Consider the following 22,330-nt stretch of genomic DNA (forward strand, 5'->3'; position numbering starts at 1 on the left):
CACCCCAAGCCTGGAGCCGGCCCTGCCTGCGGCGGCAGTTAATGGAGCTTCAGGGGAGAGACAGGAACGCTGTGCTCCAGGACCCAGGGAGGTGCACAGGGGCAGCAAAGGGGGGCCAGCACACACTCAGGGGAGGCGTGGGGGGGACAGCAGGTGGGGCCAGGGGGGAGACCCGGCTCCGAACATTCATGGAGTCGGGCCCCCTGACCCTCAATATTGCTGGAGCCAGGAGGAGGAGTCAGAGAGGGAGAGAATGCTCCATTTTCTTACCGGTCCTCCGTACCGGCCCGTACCGGCTTACTTTCACCTCTGAATGGCAGCATGTTTCTATAAGATGTGAGTAGCAGAGCAACTGATATTCCACCCACACCCACGACTGGATGAAAAGAGAACAAGCAACCAAGGACAGATCAATGTGTAAACTGAAGTTTTGCACCAGATACTGCTCCATGTTTTGCAAGATGTATTTATGATAGATATGGAAATTTCCTGCAATATCCGGGACAAATCTTATTGAATGAAGTTAAACCTTATTAAATGTGTGTGTCATTGTGGGCCAGGAATTGAATGTAATACAATGGGGGATCGAAACAACAACCGTCCAGAGACTAAGAACAGTGGGGGATAATTAGGCAAATTTATTCAGGTTGTAACACCTCCAAAAAGGCACCACCACAGAAAACAAAACAAAACCCTGTGGGGGTTTGAAGGACAGTTCACTGGCCAAAGCCCATGTTTGAGTTGGGGTGATCTCTGGTAAGCTTATTAGCATGCATGTAGATTTTTATTGTTTTTAATGTGTTTTCTCTGTAATGCTTTCACCTTGAATGTGCTTGTTTAGAAAGAGCAGCGTGGTAACGTACCTATGGGGAATTACACTGTTTATAGCCCCTGAGGAGAAAGCAAAGCAGGACTGCTTAGGCAGTCTGACCTGCTGGAAAATTCACAGGCAGGGAAATGTGTAGCCTGGAAATACCCCAGTCTGGATGGCGACCCCAAGAAATGTGACAGATGGGGAGTTGGAAGCCTATGAATGGGTGCACTTGCTAGATCAGGGATGGGGAATACAGCTGCAGTTACCCTGGATTGTGACAGTATTTAGTCATGGTTCTTCACTAAAGATTGTTCTCAAAATTTTAACTGAATACATTTCTCTAAAAGCATGCTAGAGGATCTAGAGCTCAGGAAAGCAGTGTTGTAAGTAGGTGTCCACGGGCAAAGAATAACTTGCTAGTTATAAATTCTTTCCTAGCCCTCAGTCTCCTGAAGGTGTCAATATAGTGCAATTGCAAGGCTGCACAACTTATAGTATTTCTAGAATGGAGAACAGAAGGGCCTGATTACTGTAACTGAGAAGAGTCATTTTCCATTGAAGTAGTGGAAATGCAACATTGGTTACACTTGATTTACACTGATATTAGTGAGGTGTCAGTCACTCAATGAGGTTCCTAAACCTAAAATGGTAAACATTTTATTCTCTACACGTGACCCATCCACTATTTCAACAAACTGCAAACACATTCAAAATATCATGAAAATAGTATCTTTAATATACAGTTTATATACTTACAATACACAATTGAAATTTGTTTATATATATTACAGGAATATTTATTTGCACCTGGTTTAAATCATCTGCCTTCAGCCTTTTACAGAGAAGCCTAAACCAGCACAGAATTCCACAAAAAAACTCCAATACTTTCATTTTATAACAGAAGTGTGCTAAGCCAAAGGATTTGGATTTTTGCGTTTGTTTTCAAATGTTACCTGTGACATTCTATACCTTGGAGGAGTGCCCTATAACCCCCATATTTCTCATCTGTATATAATTGTGATATTGCATATAAAGCATGCCATGTGCGGTATCGGGAAGAGGTTATGATCGGCTGAAACCCACTGTATGAAGTTATGAAATTGTGTTGTATGGTTGTCACTAAAACAGGCTGTAAATTGGGGAATCAGATTAGATATAAGCAGAGGGCTTGTCTATATTGGCACTTTACAGCGCTGCAACTTTCTTGCTTGGGGGTGTGAAAAAACAACACCCTGAGCACAGCAAGTTTCAGCACTGTAAAGCGCCAGTGTAGACAGTGCACCAGCAGTGGGAGCCACACTACCAGTGCTGGGAGCCACGCCCCTTGTGGAGGTAGAGCGCTCTGCCATGACTACACAAGCCACATTAAAACGTTGCCGTGGCAGCACTTTAGCGTTGCCGGTGTAGACTAGCCCTAAGATATAGGGAAATAAGGAAAGTAACCAATGCCTGGGAAGGTGTCAAAACAATCATCAACAGCCATTGTCCAGCAATGACTCACCTGCATGCGGCCACACCAAGGGAATTGCTCAACCTTGCCTGGGCCCACCAGACATGCCTGGACTTGTATTCTCCAAGCACATGGAACTGAGGGTATAAAACAGAACACAACAGGCCCATGCTTCGCCTTTCTCCTGCCCCCACCTATGCTGCAGGCCACAAAGACACTCAGAAGACCAAAGACTTCAACAGAGGAGGCTGGCCCAGGTTTCAAGGGTGAAACCTGTGTACTTTGTGGGATGAGAAAAACTGCTTAATCTAGATGTTTCCCAGTCTAATAGTGTTGAGAATTTAGACCGTGTGCTTATATTTTATTTTATATTGGTAACTAACTCTGACTTTTTGCTATCACTATAATCACTTAAAATCTATCTTTTGTAGTCAATATGTTTAACTGTTTATTTTTACACACTTTGCCTGAAGTGTGTGACAAATTTGCTCAGGTTTGCAAAGGCTGCTGTATGTCCACTTTCCATTGTTGAAGTGGTGAACCAATTAATAAATTTGCACTGCTCGTCTTGAGCAGTGCAAGATGGTATATTCCTGAGGTACAGTGCTTGGAGCTGAGGGGGTTTGGCTCTGGTGCCTTTCTCTGTGTGATTCATGAGTGGCTCTGGGAGCATTCATGCAATCTAGCTGGCTGTGGGGCTCCACATGTTGTTGTGCTGAGTGATAACAGCACCTGCAGGGGTTTGCTGCTGGTCACTAGCAAGGCATTGTGAGAGACAACCCAGGCTGGAGAGAGTTAAGGGGGTACTGCGGTCTCACGGTCCCAGACTGCACCCTGGAGATCCCGTCACATTACCTTTTTGACTATATGAAGCACATTTAAACAGCTAAAACTAGAAGTTATTGCGGTTGTAAATAAAAATACGCAGAAGACTGCCAGAATCAAGAAGAATCCTACTTGAGATTTTCAATCTGGCCATTATGAACACAGATGGTTAAATATGAACAGTTCTTAGACTATTAGGAGTTGAAGACATCATTAATGGAAAGGTACTTTCCCCTAACTTGCAGCAAGGCCTCTGAACTGACTTATTACCTCGCTATCACACGATATTAGTGACAATACAGGCAAAAACCGGTAACCTACTTGCAACTGTTATTCTTCAAGATGCGATGGTGACGTGTATTCCATGTGGGTGTGCGCACCCTGCACAATGGAGCTGGAGAACTTTGCCTAGCAGTACCCACAGGGGTGGTGCTCACACCCTGTGGGTGTAGCCCCTCCTCTCATGCTGTACAAGGGTGGCCTTGCTCAGACCCCTCTCAGTTCCCCACACTGAATGTCCAAAGTACAGACTCCGATGCAGAGGGGACAGGGGGTGGGTTGGGGAATACACGTCTGCATCACAACTCAGGCAACAGGTACAGGTAAGTAACTGTCTTTTCTTTGAGTAGATGCAGCTGTGTATTCCAGGTGGGTGACTTGCATGCAGTACTCGCAGGAGATAGTGCCTGGCATCTATTTAAAAGAGCACTGCAGGCCTGCCTTCCCGTAATGGCAGAGCAGTTTGCAAATATATGCACAGAGGACCAAGTGGCCGCCCTGAAAATGTCCAATATAGACATGAAGAAGAGCTCCGTAGAAGCTCAAAAGCTTTGTCTCTCTCACCAACAGAAATTGGTTCAATAAAAGGTATTACCTCACCCACCTTGTCTCTCTAATATCCTGGGACCGACACGGCTACAGCAACACTGCACACAATATAGGAACGTCATTTAGATATGCCATTGACGTCGCCTGAGCTCCCGTGGAACGAGCTTGTACCCCTTGAGGAGGATTAGCCTGGAGTACTTCAGATGCTGTCATGATACAGGAAGTTATCCACCTTGAGACTGTCTGTGGAGAGACTGCTTGACCCTTCATTCGGCCCACAGATGAAACAGACAGACAAGGTGAGGAACAGAAAGGTTTAGTTCCACTCTGATAAAATGCTAGACATCACCTGACATCCACAGTATGAAGGCACTGCTCCTCTGGGGTTGCACGGGGCTTGGGGAAGGACACCAGCAGTTATAACTAAGATTTAAACTAAGCCTAAGGTACTACTACGTACAAGAAAAGTTCTCAGAAAACCGAGAGCAAAGGTGTGAGGTGAAGACACCACACAGGGCCTTGATTCTAGCCACCGGTGGTAAGAAGGAACTGAGAGGGTCGGGGTGGCACTATCCTTATACAGCCAGGGGAAGGGCTACAGATGCAGGGTTTGAGCACTGCCTCTATGGATACTGCTAGGCGAAGTTATCCGTCTCTGGTGTGCTGGGCGTGCATACACACATGCAATACACAGCTGCATCTAATCAAAGAACTCACATTCCCCCCACCTCAGATTTCATTAGTAACCTCTAGTTTGCACTTTGAGCATTGCAACACTACTCACACACAGGGCATCTCTACACAGCAGTTAGACATCTGCAGCCGGCCCAGGCTCGCCAACTAGGGCTCGTGGGGCTGTTTCATTGCTGTGTAGACTTCTGGACTCAGCTAGAGCTCAGGCTCTAGAACTCAGCGAGGTGGGACGGTCCCAGAGCTCAGGCTCCCGCCCAAGCCTGGAAGTCTACACAGCAATGAAACAGCCCAAGCCCGGTGAGCTTGATTTGGCTGACATGGGCCAGCCGGGTGTTTTTCTTTGCTGTGTAGGCAAGTACTGGGTGAGTTGGGTCTTTGGCCAGGTTTTTTCTCCTTCACACATCTGCTAGCACCTGGAGACTAGTGTGCTCCCCTTTTTGAATGGTATAGTCCGCTTCTAAGTATGCTCCTCCTGTGGTCCCTAAAGAGGTCATATGCCTACCTCGGCTCCACACATGCTTGCCTTCAGCCACTACATCTTTCCCTCCAACATCCAGCTGAATGCCAGTGATAGATACCTAAAATGTAAATAACTTGTATTAACAGATTTTAATTAGTCGGGAGTCAAGAAGTTGTCTCAAGAGGAAGCTGTAGCAGAAAACACTTCAAGTACTTAACAACAGATTTAAAATAAAGGTTTTTAAAATGTTGCATCCATTCACACAATGAGTGTTAAACATATTGTCATGAAATAAAATCAAAGAAGATAATTAAAATGGTGATACTGACAAAAAGGATACAAAATACAAAGTGCTTTAATCCATTGATTCTTAGCTGCAAAGAAAGCTTTTAAAAAGACATTTTCCTTCTTGTATTGGATGGATCAAGTGTCTTCAGCCTCAAATTTTGTAGCACTAAACTATTAGTTTTAATACAGCAAAAGTAAGAAAAAGCCATCCAAATACAAAGATACACAATGAACTGATTTTAGTAAGACTTTGGTTAGTCAGACAGGCAGTAATATACAAGTATTTAAAGAGAACCTGAGCTTCTCCTAAATCCCCCCCTCCGAAAAAAATTATTTTGTTGCTGCCCCCTTACAAAAGTAGACAAGTCCCCTCTGTTAGGACTTGTCTACACAGCATGGCAAAGCACGTTAGAGGGTGGTGATTTGTACAGTGCTCTAACTGCCCATGTAGATCCTGTTGGCACGAACTAAAAGGTACCTAGTTCCGTTCGTATTAACATAGTGGGGCAGTGCACTACAAGCCACAGAAAAGGATAAAAAGGATTCATTTCAGGATAGTGTGCCACAATTTGCACTTTTAAAAGAAAGAAAATTACTGCAAATACCAATAATTAAATAAGTATCATTGGTCTGATTTTCACAAGCAAGGAAATCCAAAATCAGGGACAGAATTCTGCTGTAGGGAGGAGGAGCGGGGGGAGAGGGGGGTTCTCTGATAAGCATGTGATTTTAGCACCCAATCTTGGAGGTGCTGGATCTCTGAACTGAACTCAAGAGATACAGTTAGCTTTAGAAGGAAAAACACAAGCTAGTTCAAAGAGCATTAAACTTGAGACTGACAAGAGTAAAGTCTGGTTTTCCATGTGGAATTTAAGAATTTGCTTGTATGCAAAACACTTGTCAGAGTGCCTCAGTCAGAATAAAACACCCAAAAGCTCTAAATTTGTGAATGTATTTCGATTGTGAATGTAATCCAGCTGTCAAGTTGAAAAAATGCCTGGAAACACAGAATAGTGTGTTTCAGATAAGGAGAACATACTAAAAATTATTCCATGTGATAAAGTTACATATTCATAGAAGAGCCCAGTCCTATGAAGGACTGAGCGCCCTCACCTCCCATTGACTTCAAAGGAGTTGGAGGGCACTCAGCACCTCCTAGGACAGTGGTTCTCAAACTTTTGTACTGGTGACCCCTTTTACATAGCAAGCCTCTGAGTGTGACCTTCCTTTTAAATGAAAAACACTTCTTTACATATTTATCATCATTATAACTGCTGGAGGCAAAGCAGGGTTTGGGGTGGAGGCTGACAGCTCGCAACCCCCTATGTAATAACCTCGTGACCCCCTGAGGGGTCCCGACCCCCAGTTTGAGAACTCCAGTCCTAGGAGGTACTCAGCACACCAGAAGATCTGCCCCCGAGCGTTCATTTTCTAATCAGAGGTGGGAATTTTAATACTGCTTTGAATCTAAGTTAGTTATAAAATGCTGCACTTTTTTTTTAGATTTAAGCTCCTAAGGCCCAGATTTTTAAAGCTATGCTGTGCTCAGCATCGCAACGCCTGATTTAGAAGCCCAAATGGTATGTAGGGGTCTAAATCCCATTGGCAGTCGATGGAATTTAGACTAAGCCCTGGTCTTCACTACACGGTTAGGTTAATGTAAGGCAGCTAATGGCAGCCTATGTTAGTGTACACACTACAGCCTTGTTCCTGCCGATGTAAGTGTCCTACTACAACAACGTAACTCCACGTCCACGAGAGGCATGGGGCTTATGTTGACATAGTCAGGGCGACGCAGTGTCCACATAGACACTGCATGACTTACATGGGCTGTTAGCTTCATTCTTGTTAATTTCACGGCTCCATACTGAAGCCATAAAATTGACAAGTTTAGTCCTCCCTGTTCCCAGTCAGGCTGCTACCTGGGCTCCCCGCTCAGTGCTGGGCTGCTCCCGGGGTCCTGGCTCCACACTGGGAGCCTGGATCACCAAGGCTCCTGGCTTCCCACTAATATAGGTTGACTTAAGTTTTTAGTGTAGACATGCCCTAAGTGCCTAAAATCCCTTCTGAAAATTAGTTGTTGCAATGCTGAGTGCAGCAACACCTAAAGAGCTTTAAAAATCTGGGCCAAAGTGACTTGGCGAAATCCCATTTTTAAAGGTGACTTAGGCCTTGCAATGCCTAAATACCTTTAAAAAGCCAGGCCCATAGATCAAGCAGGCAGCTTTCTTAGGCTATTCAGGCCTGAAAAAGTCCCCCTCTGACAATTATTTATTAGTATATAGAAACCTAATAAAGAAATAGAAAATTAAGCCTGTGAACTACTTTTTGGAAGGAGGTGGAGGAAATGTTGCACACTAATGAACTATGCATAAAGTTATCTAAGAAATCCCCAGGCAGAACAAGCCATTTCAAGGAGCACAGTAGAAATCGGATTGGCCTGCAATTGTGTCTCACAGCTGGGACTTTGTACTTAGAACCTGCGTCTGCAAACATGATTATATTCCTCTGTTCTTAATGAGGGGTGTGTGTGTCTACATGGCAATGTCAGCCCAGGGTTTGAACTCAGGTTCAAGCCTAACTCCCCTTCTGTCTATGCACAAATTGCACCAACCCAGAGTTCAGATCCCACAGGGATGGATGGACTGAGCCTGAGTCAAGACACCTCCACTGGATTCGTGTTCTGGGACGCTGCCAAAAGTATTGCGCAATTGCACAGATTGACTTTATTTGTCCTCTGGACAGTGAAGTTTGGTGGACAGTCAAGTTTTTCCCCACACTACACCACGAACAATGGGCTAGAGAGGCCACCTTTTTGGAGGGCGCTACAAAGTCTGGGACATGGGGGATTGGACCTTGGCCAGCATAATGCAGCGTAGACACTGGAGCCCCAGGTTGGGACCCAGAGTTCAACAATTCTTAACCTGGGGTACAAATGAATGTAGATGCTCAAGCCCTAGGTTAACAAACCCAGGGTCTGCTAGCTCAAGTTCTACTAACCCTGGGCTTACATTGCAGAGTAGACAGACTCCTAGTGGCCTGTTCCGTTTGAGACTAGGCTGGTGTGGTATTGATGCATCAGAACCCAGCTTTCAAATTCCAGTATGCTGTCGTCAGCGAAAACAGACCAACCGCAAGGCAGAGACACAGCAATATGCATCCAACTGTACTCAAAGAAGCCCAGTCGCTGTGCGCTTTTTAATGTCCTGAAACCCATCTCAGATGCCTGAATGTTATCAAGACTGCAGCCCATCAAACCTTTCCCAAGAGTAACACGTGTACCAAACCAACAAACAAACAAACACTTTTAAGTAAATGTAATGTTTGAGCCTTCCAATGTTGAATATGTCCATGTGATTTAGTTAGGACTAACAAATAGTAATTACACCCTACACAGCCCTACGGACAGACTAGCATTTAACTCTGAACAGTATTTGAGTTTATCCAATTTAGCCTTACTTGCATTTTAAAAATATAATTAGTAAATGTTGAATAAATATTTTAAAACCCTAATTAACGGAAGCAACAAAAAGCAGCTAGGGAAAGTCATTGATTTGTTATATCAATCTGCCATTTGTCAAATGTTACAAGTATAAACTCTCTTTAGGGCAGGGAATTCCTATTTATTTTTTGTTAAATGGATGTTTAGTACCCACCAAAATAGGGCCTTTGTCCCCCACTGGGACTTCTGGATGCTACTGCAATACAAAGAATAAACCTGCCTTTTGCACTAAGGCATGACCTGAGATTTGTCCAGGTCACAGGAAACATTTTGATTGTTTGTAGGTATCCCCCTTTTTGTGCCTCAGAATGGTTGAGAAGACATATTAAATCAGTTTCTCAAACTTTTGTCTGCTCTCTGCCTAGTCTCAGTGCTTCCACTATTCTCCCACCAATGGCAAAAGTTAATTTTCTGTGTGTCAAAAACATTCTCACCCCCTGCTCAGGCCGCTGTACCCCAGGGGAAGGAGCCAGACCGATGTTAAAGCACTCTAATGTCTCTGGGTCTGGCCAGGCATGAATCCCCCCAGTGCAGGAATTGAGGAGGCTAGCCACAGGCTGTCTTTGAGGATCTCCTTGCAAATCCTGGCATAACGGTGTGCCAAAACAGGGCATAACAAGGCAGGCAGGTGTGGGCTATGCAGGGCAGAAGCAGCTCTGCTGCCCATAGGCAGACAGCGACAGGCTGCTGAGGGCTGCCTAAGTTACTGGCCAGGTTCACTCTGGCCCCCCAAGCAGCCCAGAATTGGAAGGGCTGAAAATGTGGCTGTAAGTCAGCTTATCCTCCCCCGATTCTCCTAGTTCTGTGCTGTGTCTTAGGGCTTGTCTTCACTAGGGGCTAAATCAGCGCTGCAACATCGATTTAGTGGGTCTGGTGAAGACACGATTAGTCGATGGGAGTGCGCTCTCCTGTTGACTTAATTAATCCACGTCAATTGGAGGTGGACGCTACGTTGATGGGAGAGCATCTCCCACTGACATAGCATGGTATATACACCGCATTAAGTTGATGTAAGTTATGTCGATGTAAGTTATGTAACTTACGTAATTTAACTAGTGTAACTTACATCGACTTACAGCTTTAATCCTCTCTCTACATTTCAGTGTCTGCACTGTTACAGGGAGTTAGTGTGCTTTTGTACCTCAGCAATGATTTAGTTCAAGGGGACTCTGTACAAGTGCAACTATCTCCCTCCATAAATCTCATTGCAGAGTCCGGATGGGTTCATGGAGCTCACCAGAACAGTAAGATTAATCAGATTGGGTTTCTTTCTCCTCGTGATGGGGACATGGAATGGGTGAATTAACAAAAGGCTCAACTTGCTACGTGCCACATAGGGATCTGCCAAAGAAACATGTGAACTGATTTGGTGAAGTAAGCTGCCTTTCCCATGAGAAATCAGCATGACCTGGTGGTCAGACTAATAAGTGACTCACTTGATAACTAAGCACCTTTTGAAATCTACGGATCATGAACTCGTCATTGGTTTATGGCAAGAACAGAATGGTTCAGAGTAGCAAACATTTTTTCACCATAGTCAACCAGATAAGCAGGCTCTTTATTTTCAGGAACACTAAGCTTTATTTATTTATTTCATATATAAGTGTTTTACTCAGAAGCAGTAACATGGCAAATTTATCTAAGTAGTCATGAAGATATTTTGGTAAAATTATCCTGCAAAATATACTGTTTTAGTGGCATGTCAAAAGATGTTTTAAAACTCTTTAAAAAGTTCAGATACAATGTTAAAAATGGTATTTTATAGGTTTGATCATATCCTTTATTAACAGTAGAAAAGGAAAAACTAAGTCATGACATGTTGCCAATAATCCGAACAGAAATAACCTCAGAAGAAATGCATTTTTTGCTGTTAACACAAAACTGTAAACTGGAGTTGTGTGTGGTCTTTCATATTAATTGTTCAGTAATAAATACTATGTCTTGACAGACTACATGAGTAAAAATTAATTCCCTTAACGTCCAGTTTTTAGCAGCTGCTGAATGTTCAGTGATGCACAAGGCACACCTCTATGGGTTCTCTACATTTTTATTGACATATAAAAATCTGTTCACCACTCTAAAACTTTATCTGCATAGTAAGAATTTCTTCCACTATTATTTACAGAAAGGGCTTTTAGTGCAAAAACAGGAAACGACGTACTAGCCCCAGCATTTCTAGCACGTCTCTCACACAGTTTCATTAAACATCAGTCAGAATCACTGAACTACATCTTCGGCCGCCAGCCATTAATGAACTGCAGTATTTTCTTAACCTGCAATTTGCTTAGCTTAAAGTCCTCAGAAAGGATCTCTTCTGTAAGCTGAACGAGTAAATTGCCATCAATCTTCTCTGTAACAAAGAATGATATGACATCTTCTGATAAACCAATAAACCTCAGAGATTTAGATACTTCCTCTATTGAGAGCCCAGAAAGGTCTGTAGGTGGTAGCCAGGGAGAGCCATCGCCACAAGACCTTGGTGCTAACTGAAGGTGAAGGGGAGACGAAAATGGGTAAGAAACAGAGAAAACGTTCTGCATGCCCTTTTTAACAGGATATTGATCTTCTGAGAGGTCTGGTGAACCAGTCTGAGATTCTTCCTCTGCACCGTCTATTTTCAGAGGCAGAGGACAAGTGTCTAGAACTGGCTTCTCATCATTCGATTTTGGCGCACGAGGAGGTAAGGCAGGGCACGAATGACTCTGCTTTGCATTGCTGACTGCCAGATTTTTCTCATCAGTGCATTCTAAAGAGTAGCTTGCTGACTTTGGACAACTGGAGATGGTGTTGCTGAACTCTGTCGTGGCCAGCTGCGTGTACCCAGCAGGGAGTTCACACCCATCAAAGTCGAAAGTAAAAGAGGCTGGACAGTTTCTCTTTGGTGTGCCTGGAGTCTTCTGTCTTGGATAACTATAACTCCTGCTTGGATCCAGCAGAAAATCGTTCCTGTTTAAGCCTTCGGCAGCTCCAGAAAAATGGTTTGGCCAGGACAACCTAGAAGGCAGAGCTTCAGCTGAGGGGCTTCCAAAAGGCATCTTGCTGTCAGGCTCTTTTGATTCGGTTTGCATCATGTTGCAAGGGTAGCAAGAAATAGGGGCACTCTCAGGTGGATTTGTCGTGTCACCTTCTGTGATGCTGCTTAAAAAACAAAGCAAAAAGATAGTTAATATGAAGAATTGTTAGTGTTTAAGCAATGTTGATATTTAACCATATAAATCAGGAGATCATAGAATATAGAATATCAGGGTTGGAAGGGACCTCGGGAAGTCATCTAGTCCAACCCCCTGATCAAAGCAGGACCGATCCCCAACTAAATCATCCCAGCCAGAGCTTTGTCATGCCTGACCTTAAAAACCTCTAAGGAAGGAGAGTCCACCACCTCCCTAGGTAACCCATTCCAGTGCTTCACCACCCTCCTAGTGAAAACGTTTTTCCTAATATCCAACCTAAACCTCCTCCACTGCAACTTGAGACATTTACTCCTTGTTCTGTCATCAGGTACCACTGAGAACAGTCTAGATCCATCCTCTTTGGAACCCCCTTTCAGGTAGTTGAAAGCAGCTATCAAACCCTCCCTCATTCTTGTCTTCTGCAGACTAAACAATCCCAGTTCCCTCAGCCTCTCCTCATAAGTCATGTGCTCCAGACCCCTAATCATTTTTGTTGCCCTCCGCTGGACTCTTTCCAATTTTTCCACATCCTTCTTGTAGTGTGGGGCCCAAAACTGGACACAGTACTCCAGATGAGGCCTCACTAATGTCGAATAGAGGGGAATGATCACGTCCCTCGATCTACTGGCAATGCCCCTACTTATACAGCCCAAAATGCCGTTAGCCTTCTTGGCAACAAGGGCACACTGTTGACTCATATCCAGCTTCTCGTCCACTGTAACCCCTAGGTCCTTTTCTGCAGAACTGCTGCCTAGCCGTTCGGTTCCTAGTCTGTAGCAGTGCATGGGATTCTTCCGTCCTAAGTGCAGGATTCTGCACTTGTCCTTGTTGAACCGCATCAGATTTCTTTTGGCCCAATCCTCTAATTTGTCTAGGTCCCTCTGTATCCTATCTACCACTCCTCCCAGTTTAGTGTCATCTGCAAACTTGCTGAGGGTGCAGTCTATGCCATCCTTCAGATCACTGAACAAAACCGGCCCCAGGACCGACCCTCGGCGCACTCCACTTGATACCAGCTGCCAACTAGACATGGAGCTTGGCTAGCTCAGTTGGTAGAGCATCAGACTTTTAATCTGAGGCTCCAGGGTTCAAGTTCCTGGTCAGGCAGAGGGAACCTGTCCCCCAAAAACTTCAGAATCCATCTGGGGGAAGTGATAGCTCAGTGGTTTGAGCATTGGCCCGCTAAACCCAGGGTTGTGAGTTCAGTCCTCGAGGGGGCCATTTAGGGGTCTGGGGATTGGTCCTGCTTTGAGCAGAGGGGTGGACTAGATGACCTCCTGAGGTCCCTTCCAACCCTGATATTCTATGGAGCCATTGAGCCCGACAATCTAGCCAGCTTTCTATCCACATCATAGTCCACTCATCCAGCCCATACTACTTTAACTTGCTGGCAAGAATACTGTGGAATACTGTATCAAAAGCTTTGCTAAAGTAAAGAAATAACACGTCCACTGCTTTCCCCTCATCCACAGAGCCAGTTATCTTGTCATAGAAGACAATTAGGTTAGTCAGGTATGACTTGCCCTTGGTGAATCCATGCTGACTGTTCCTGATCACTTTCCTCTCCTCTAAGTGCTTCAGAATTGATTCCTTGAGGACCTGCTCCATGATTTTTCCAGGGACTGAGGTGAGGCTGACTGGCCTGTAGTTCCCCAGATACTCCTCCTTCCCTTTTTAAAGCTGGGTGTTACATTAGCCATAAGATGGGTAGTGCAGAAAGTAAGAACCAAGCCAGAAGAGCTTTTAACATTTGAAAAAGCTTACCTACGTTTATTATTAACATTGTTAATCTTTGTGCACATCTGCACTTCTTGGCACTAGCCTGAATGAGAGATGTTGAAGTACCCAAGGATATCATTAGAAAGACTGTTGGCCTGGTTCTTCCAGCTCAAGTGAAAGGAGGAAACACCAGAAGACTCAAAAGAAACTACATACTATTTCTCAAATATCATCCATTCCCCCACGAACTCCAATCTAGCTTCTTATACCAAGCACCATGGTATCGAAGCACTTCTACAACCTTACATACATATGTAGCATCTTCTACTACTGTATTTTATTACTAACAGTAAATATTGCTATTTACTAATGGCCTCAATCAGAACAGGAATCCCATTGTACTGGGCAAATAATCCAAGCCTTGAAAGATTTAAAATCTAAAATTACTACAATGCTCTGTCAGACAGGATCAGTGCTTAATTTATGCCAGGGCTTGCCAGGGATGAGCTCCGGCACCTCTAGGCTTGGCAGTTCATAGCACCAGCACCTCAGTGCTTGCCATGTCAGTTATGAAAGAAATACAATTGCTTGAGCCCCGGCACCTCTTTCATTACAAATTAAGCACTGGACAGGATCCATGAAAGTCACTTCTGTGAGAAGTACACAACCAACCACACTTATACAACATAATACAGATCAAGTAAAACAATAGCAATAATAAAAGTTTGCTGCTATGTATAACCCATTTAAATCTGCAAGTAAGTTAGCTATGACGCCAACTGCCTCTTCTTTTCAAGGGCACTTTAGGAAGGATAGTCCTAATTAGTAAATTAAGCTCAGGATCAGATAATTTATATCCAAGAGTGCTGGAGGGATTTAAGAATTAAGGAGTAAAGTTGCCTACTAAACTTTGTAATCTCCTATTAAAATCAGGTATATGATAGCTAAAACATTTACTACTCTCCTGTCTTCTATCTTTTTTTTTCTTTTTTTTAAGTGCTTGGGGTAATCCTAGGAGTGACAGACCAGTAAACCTTCCTTCAGTAGTAGGGAAACTGGAAAAGTTAAAATGAACAGAATTATTTACAAAATACCTACATGTATAGCAGAGACAAACAAGCTCAGTGGTGGAAAAAGTCATTTGAATTTTTCATACACTTAACTAGGCTTGGAAGGACTTGGTTTTTAATCAGAAAATGTGAGTAAATGTCCATTTCACCATACACACACACATACACACGAAAAAATATTTCCACCAATAATAAGCATTTTTCTTTAACTATCCATCAATTTTGATACTTGAGAACTTAGAGGTTTATTTAAGCATATTTACTTTATATATTTTGACATGTAATGTTGACAATTTGTGTTTTAATGGTTATAAATAAGGTCCTACTTGAATTGTGGGATGATCTTCAATCATGGCTGAATTGTAGAGAAGACATGGAAAATAGTGGAAAAGTGATAATGGACCTTTATTAATAGCTGTAATTTGGAAAAGCCAAGAAAATTTAAGAAAAATTTGCTGGAACGATGTAACATTCCAGTACTATGTTATGCCTGCTAAATTTTTTTTTTTTGATAACAAGAGATATTTTGCTGCAACTATATTACATTCATTCAAAAATAAAAGAGTGAAGACTAAAAGTCTTAACACAATTGCTGTAGAAATCGAGTCCAGTCACTTCAGCTTTTTACATTTTACAGGCATTGAATGTTAGTGCAGTACTAACTGCACACTCAAAATGTACACAAAGTTGTGGTCTGTGCAAAGTAAGATAATTAAATAAAAATGGTGGTAGAAGCCTAATATTTCAGGAATTGCAACTTCCACAATATTGCGAATGACGTAGGGACTTAGTTATAAACCTCTACCTCTGTGCATCCCACCATCTACTGTCATTGAATAATTATTGTGTGACACCCCTCCCCCTAATAATTTCCTTCAACTGTGAAAATTTAAGTTGATTAAAACTGAAAAAAATGCTTAAAAATAATCAGTATTATCTGCTGAAATTATAAAAAAATAAAAATTGAATTCTGCCGAGCCTACATTTAACTTAGGGCTTGGCTACACTTGCAAGGTAGAGCGCATTAAAGCAGCCCCAGGCGCCCTAACTCATGACGCGTCCACACCGGCAAGGCATGTAGAGCGCCCGGACTCCGCGGCTGGAGTGCTCCTGGTAATCCACCTCCACGAGAAGCAATCTTTCTAGGTGACCATGCCTCCACGCGCCAGGTGATCCCCAGTATCTAGCAATGGTGAGGTGCTGGACCTCATCAGTGTTTGGGGAGAGGAAGCTGCGTTCCAGCCGTAGGAATTACGATACCTTCAGGCACATATCAAGGGCCATGATGGACAGGGGCCATGACCGGGATGCGGTGCAATGTCGGGTTAAAGTGAAGGAGCTGTGGAATGCCTATCGCAAACCGCGCGAGGCAAACAGCTGCTCCGGTGCTTCCCCCACGACCTGCCGTTTCTACAAAGAGCTGGACACGATACTTGGGGGTGACCCCACCTCCACTCCGAAGACCACCATGGACACTTCAGAGCCCAGTTCAACAAGGCAGGAGGAGGAAAGCGGGAGCGAGGGTGCTGAGGAGGAGGGAGACAGCCCGGCATCCCTAGATGCATGCAGCCAGGAGCTGTTTTCAAGCCAGGAGGAAGGTAGCCAGTCGCAGCAGAAGGTGCTTGGGGCAGGACAAACACCAGAGGATGTGCCCGGTAAGCAGCTTTTATTTTGGGAAGGAAGTTGTTTGGTGTGGGCTCTTGGGGCGAGGAGGGTTAGGGCTGCATGCATGCCTAGATGCGGAATAGGGTGTTGATGTGCCCTCTCACATTGTGGTAATTGGCCTCAGTGATCTCTTCCAAGGTCTCATGCAGAAGCTGGGCAATCCACTTGCGCAGGTTCCTTGGCAGAGCTACTGTGCTCCTTGTCCCAGTAAGGCTAACATGTCTGCGCCACTGTGCCGTGAGGGGCGGGGGGACCATTGCTGCACACAGGCAAGCTGCATATGGGCCAGGGCAGAAGCTGCATTGTAGTAGAAGACCGTCCCTTGCTTCCCAGATCACCCTCAGCAGAGAGATATCTTCCAGGACGAACTCCTGTGGAAAATGTGGGGACAGTGTTCAGTATAGGGGCCCCCTGCAGCTGTTGGCTCTCCCCAAGGCACAGAACCCCACAGGACAGTACGGCCGTGAAACAATCAGTCCCCCTTGCCCCCGTGCTTACTCACCATTTTGGGGCTCCTGTGGGTTATGTGCGCTTGCTTTGGGACGGGCAATTTCTGCTATTGTGTACACTGTGCTTGTCTTTAAGTACAGCCAAATCATTGCTCTGTCTGGCATGAACAATGCTGCCTCTGTTAAGTGTTGCATTTTGGCTTTACAGATGCAACCTTGAAATCCCAGCCGTCCTTGTTATCAACGTCCGAAAGACTCCAAAGAATCAGGAAGCGGACGAGAAAAAGCAAAGAAGACATGCTGCATGAAGTCATGCAACAGTCCCTTAATGAAAATCAAAAAGTGCAGGAGTGGCGGGAGAGTGAAAGGAGGGTCCGCCAGCAGAATGCAGATCGCCGGCACCAAAGCACGGAGCGGCTGCTAAGCATAATGGAGTACCAAGCAGACTCAATACAAGCGCTTGTAGCAATGCAGGCGGAGCACTTCCGCACCCGCCTCGCCCCCCGCAGCCCTTGTCTCAAAACTCTCTCTTGTGCCCCCATGTCACCGCCAACCCACTTTCCCCCACATGTGGGTTCTTATCGCCACCAGCTGCCTCCAACACCTGTAGCTTCACCACCCAGCCCTGCAAACTACAACCCTTACCCACTGCACTCAACCCCCATCACCATGCATTTTAGCCAGCCCGAAGTGCAGCATTCATTGCACGGCACTCCAGACAGGAAGCTGAGTATGATAACAGGACATACACAAATCTCTGATTGTCCCGTTCCCCACCGCCCTCCCTCATCCCACACAGCAGATGTGTCATGCCCTTTCCGTTTCCCAAGCAGTTGTGTTTCTTTTCAATAAATGAAATTTCTTTTCAATAAATGAATTGTTTGGCTTTGAAAACATTCTTTATTATTGCATTAAAGGGTTGTGTAGGGTTTCATGAGCCACGGCATTAAAGGGTAAGCAGGGTCTCCAAGGATTACAATAGACATTTCGACTTCCCCTACGGTGATCTTCTGGTCTGGGAAGAAAGTCACGGCTTGCAGCTTCCTGAACAGGCCTATGTTCTGAAAGATGCATGCGTCATGCACTTTTTCAGACCAGCCTGCATTAATGTCAATGAAATGCCCATGGTGATCCACAAGCACCTGGAGAACCATAGCAAAATACCCCTTCTGATTAATGTACTTGGAGGCTAGGTGGGCTGGTGCCAGAATTGGAATACGCGTCCCATCTATCGCCCCTCCGCAGTTAAGGAAACCCATTTGTGCAAAGCCAGCCACAATGTCATGCACGTTACCCAGAGTCACGGTTCTTCTGAGCAGGATGCGATTAATGGCCCTGCAAACTTGCATCAACACGATTCCAACCAGTCGACTTTCAAACTCCAAACTGGTTAGTGACCGATCGGTAGCTGTCTGGAGTTGTCAGCTTCCAGATTGGAATAGCCACCTGCTTCTCCACCGGCAGGGCAGCTCTCAATCTTGTGTCCTTGCGCCGCAGGGTGGGGGCGAGCTCATCACACAGTCCCATTAAAGTGGTTTTCCTCATCTGAAAGTTCTGCAGCCACTGCTCATCATCCCAGACTTGCATGACGATGTGATCCCACCGCTCAGTGCTTGTTTCCCAAGCCCAAAAGCGGCGTTCCATGGTGGTGAGCATGTCTGTGAATGCCACAAGCAATCTCGTGTCGTATGCGTTACGCGAGTCAACATCATCCTCAGACTCCTCACTGTCAGTTTGTAGCTTAAGGAGTAATTCGACTGCAATTTGTGACGTGCTGGCGAGACCCATCAGCATATTCCTCAGCAGTTCGGGATCCATTCCCACAGATCGAAAGGGAAGACAGAGCGCGCAGTACAAAAAATGTTGAAAGATGGTGCCAAATGTGGACAGAAGCACAGGGATTGCTGGGATGCGAAGCGATGCATCATGGGGCATTGGGACAGAACCCAGAATGTCCCGCAGCTTCCCTCCCCCTTCCCACAAGCCACAGTGCCAGAATGGGAAGAGGTGCTCTGTGGGATAGCTGCCCATAATGCACCGCTCCCAATGCCAGAGCAAGTGCTGCAAATGTGGCCACGCCAGTGCGCTTGCAGCTGTCAGTGTGAACACACTGCAGCGCTTTCCCTGCTGTGGTCTCCGAGGGCTGGTTTAACTCACAGCGCTCTACATCTGCAAGTGTAGCCATGCCCTTAGGCTGTGTCTACACTGCAAGCTAGGGGTGTGATTCCCCTGCTCATGTACAGACTCGCCCTAACTCTCATCGAGCTAGTGCAAGAATAATAGCAACATAGCCGCGGTAGCGAGGGTAGTGGCAGCCGAGGCACACCCGAGTACATACCCACTGGTCTCAGCTTGATGAGAGCTAGCACGAGTATGTATACACAGGCAGGGGAATTCTGTGTAGACAAAGCTTAACAACCCAACAATGGATAACTCAGGAAAGATACTTGGGCATCTGTGTGTGACAGCTCAATGGAAACCTCTGCTCAGTGTGCAGCAGTGGTCAAAAAGAAAAAAGAAAAGTTAGTCTGTATAAGGAATGAGATGGAAAACAGTGCAAATACTATGGTATTCTATAATGACACTGTGTGCTAAGACAGAGTGCAGAGAGGGGCTGCAGAGAGCCAGCTGTGCTCACTGATTCAGAACCATGCCACCCCAGCACACGTTACAGCTGCACAGGGGCAGCCCTAACTTACACCAGTGGAGGATCAGACATAGCGGAGCTCCTCCCCAATGCATCTCCTCCCTCTCCCTATTCTGCCTCCGACACCCTCCACCACCCTTCTCTGTGTACTACGCATAAGGGGGAGGCAGCTAGTGTATGTGGCAGGTTTATGACAGAAGAGAGCACCCCTGCACATGAAGGTCATCCTCCATTGTTCATCTCCTACTACTTTACGGGCATTTGGTGCCACTTAGGGCAGGTCTTCACTACGGGGGGAGGAGGGGGGGGGCGGTCGATTTAAGATACGCAAATTCAGCTACGCGAATAGCGTAGCTGAATTCGACGTATCGCAGCCGACTTACCCCGCTGTAAGGACGGTGGCAAAATCGACCTCCGCGGCTTCCCGTCGACGGCGCTTACTCCCACCTCCGCTGGTGGAGTAAGAGCGTCGATTCGGGGATCGATTGTCGCGTCCCGATGAGACGCGATAATTCGATCCCCGAGAGGTCGATTTCTACCCGCCGATTCAGGCGGGTAGTGTAGACCTAGCCTTAGGCTGCGCAAAGTGGCCTTGGCAGACTAGAGAATCCAGCTTGAGGCCTGTCTAGTTTATGAGGGTAATTGGTAAGAGAGGACATCATGGGGTGTACAAAATGAACAGGACAGAGAAAATAAATTGGTTGTTCCTGTTTATCTTCTGCCACAATATAAGAACAAGGAACTATTTAATGACATCTTTTAAAAAATGTAAACAATAAAGATCAATACAAGGAAATACTTTTGAAGATGTTTATTGACACCCCCTCCCATTCGCCAGAAACAACCCTACTGGAACTCAGTACCACAGGACTTAAAGGAAGCAGGGATCTAGTAGGGCTTAGGAAGAGATCACTAGACGTTTATATGAACAGTGAGAACATTCAGTTACGTTGAACAGGTACATAAACCTTCATGCTTAAAGGCATATGCTGACCTCTAACAAGGGAAGTCTAGGAAACCAGCTTTCCCAATAGGCAGGCGATTCCATAATCTGCCTACTACACGCTTCCCAACAGTAGGACCGCCCCACTGGTCTGAGTTAGCATGGTAATTCCAACATAAATTAGCTTCATAGTTTACTACCTGCATCTAAGGAGTCCGGTGGCACCTTAAAGACTAACAGATTTATTTGGGTATAAGCTTTCGTGGGTAAAAAACCCACTTCTGAATTGGGTTTATTGCCAAACCCTTCTGAAGTGGGTTTTTTACCCATGAAAGCTTATGCCCAAATAAATCTGTTAGTCTTTAAGGTGTCACTGGACTCCTTGTTGTTTTTGTAGATACAGACTAACACGGCTACCCCCGATACTTGATACCTGCATCTAAATAAATATAACTTTAATACAAATGTTTAAGAGCAATGTACAAAGCATGGGTGATGACAAACATATTGCTAGGATATTTAATAAGATTTTGCACAGAGTTAAGGTTGCACATACAAGCTAACTTTAGTATTTTTGGGCTTGCCTGTTTACCCCCCCGGTGTTAACATTCTCTTCATAGATTGTTTTAAATTAAGTGTTATACAGAATTGTATATGATTTCCCTTGAAATTTAGGATAGATTTTCTATCTTGTACTCTGCACACCTATGGTAATATATGCAAGTATTAAGTAATACTTTTCATGTATAATTAAATTAATTGCTTATGTGAGTTTGCTTTGTCTTGAGTATTTTAAAAAAGAGCACTTCACCAAGTTAACCCCTAACAGGAAGCAGTGACACCAACATGCATCATATGTTAACAGAAAACTTTTAAAAAAACATTCGTCGGGCTAGTTTCAGAATAGTTAAAAATGTAAAAATTCATAGACAAACAGTATTTCCCTATAGAGGGAAATATTTGGATTTCATAGCTCAAATACATACATGTTGTGCAATCCTGAAGAATAGTAAGACAGCGTAGGGCTAGGAGAACGAGTCTGTTGCCGTGCTGGTTTGATTGTGCGAGGAGGAATGGAAGGACTGGTGGACGAGGGCTTTGAACTTCGTGGTGGAACAGGTGGAGCATTGAGGAGCCTGCATTCCTCTCTTACCTATATTAGAAAAGAACATTTAGCAAATAGCTTGAGAACCCAAGTAACAACAGTCTCCCCCAGATGGAACCTGTCAGTTCAGGTTTCTACCTTGGAAGGAAATAATAAAAAGAAAGGAGAAGAAAATGCTAGTGGTAAACAATACTTTATCGCCAAATATATGTCTGTCTTAAGTACCCGCTAGAGGAGACAAAAGCTTACAAAAAGTTTGCAACCAGGAGGTCCTATTACTGGCAAAGTAAAGTTACTAGTGTATGTTTTTATGTACTTTTATTTCACTAGTTTTACATCTGTTCATTCAAAAGAATGAAGATTGGAATTGTTTAAAGGAAACTTTAAGCGGTGTAGAAGGTTACACTGACCATTTCAAGTACTGTATGTACTGTAGGGGAATGAGCCATTTGAAAAAATCTGTTTGCTAATGCAGTTTAGTTAGTTGTAGTGATCCCGCCTAAGATAGGAAGTGACAATATCTAAATAGGTTTCAATGCTTCATGACATAGTTTAGAATTAGTACTGAAAAAGCCACCACACGTTGGGCTAGTTCCCACCTTCTATCACTCAGATACACTTCTGCTAATGTATGCCATACGTACCACAGGATACATTTGATAACACTGGTCTACAATTTTTGAGAAGTCGTCTGCTTCAGAG

The 22,330-nt window shown here is 44.7% G+C and overlaps 1 protein-coding gene and 1 non-coding gene across 4 annotated transcripts in view; one reads left to right on the top strand and one right to left on the bottom strand.

Moving 5' to 3' along the window:
* Positions 1-10,622: 10,622 nt before the first annotated feature.
* GAREM1 (GRB2 associated regulator of MAPK1 subtype 1) overlaps positions 10,623-22,330 on the bottom strand; it is a 142,963-nt gene continuing 131,255 nt past the window's right edge. For 2 of the 3 annotated variants that reach the window (XM_026661832.2, XM_026661842.1), the window contains 2 exons: positions 21,510-21,676; positions 10,623-11,998 (listed from right to left, as the gene is read on the bottom strand). In XM_026661832.2, the coding sequence (XP_026517617.1) occupies positions 11,086-11,998; positions 21,510-21,676 (1,080 nt within the window). In that variant the 3' untranslated portion in view covers positions 10,623-11,085. The remainder of the gene's footprint in view (positions 11,999-21,509; positions 21,677-22,330) is intronic. The other variant, XM_026661837.1, reaches the window with a different exon arrangement.
* On the top strand, positions 13,065-13,137 carry TRNAK-UUU. Its single transcript has one exon. It is a non-coding gene; the product is annotated as a tRNA-Lys (tRNA).

Source organism: Terrapene carolina, unplaced genomic scaffold, assembly GCF_002925995.2.
Source record: "Terrapene carolina triunguis isolate 2854851 unplaced genomic scaffold, T_m_triunguis-2.0 Scaffold58, whole genome shotgun sequence".
NCBI classification, from domain to species: domain Eukaryota; kingdom Metazoa; phylum Chordata; order Testudines; family Emydidae; genus Terrapene; species Terrapene triunguis.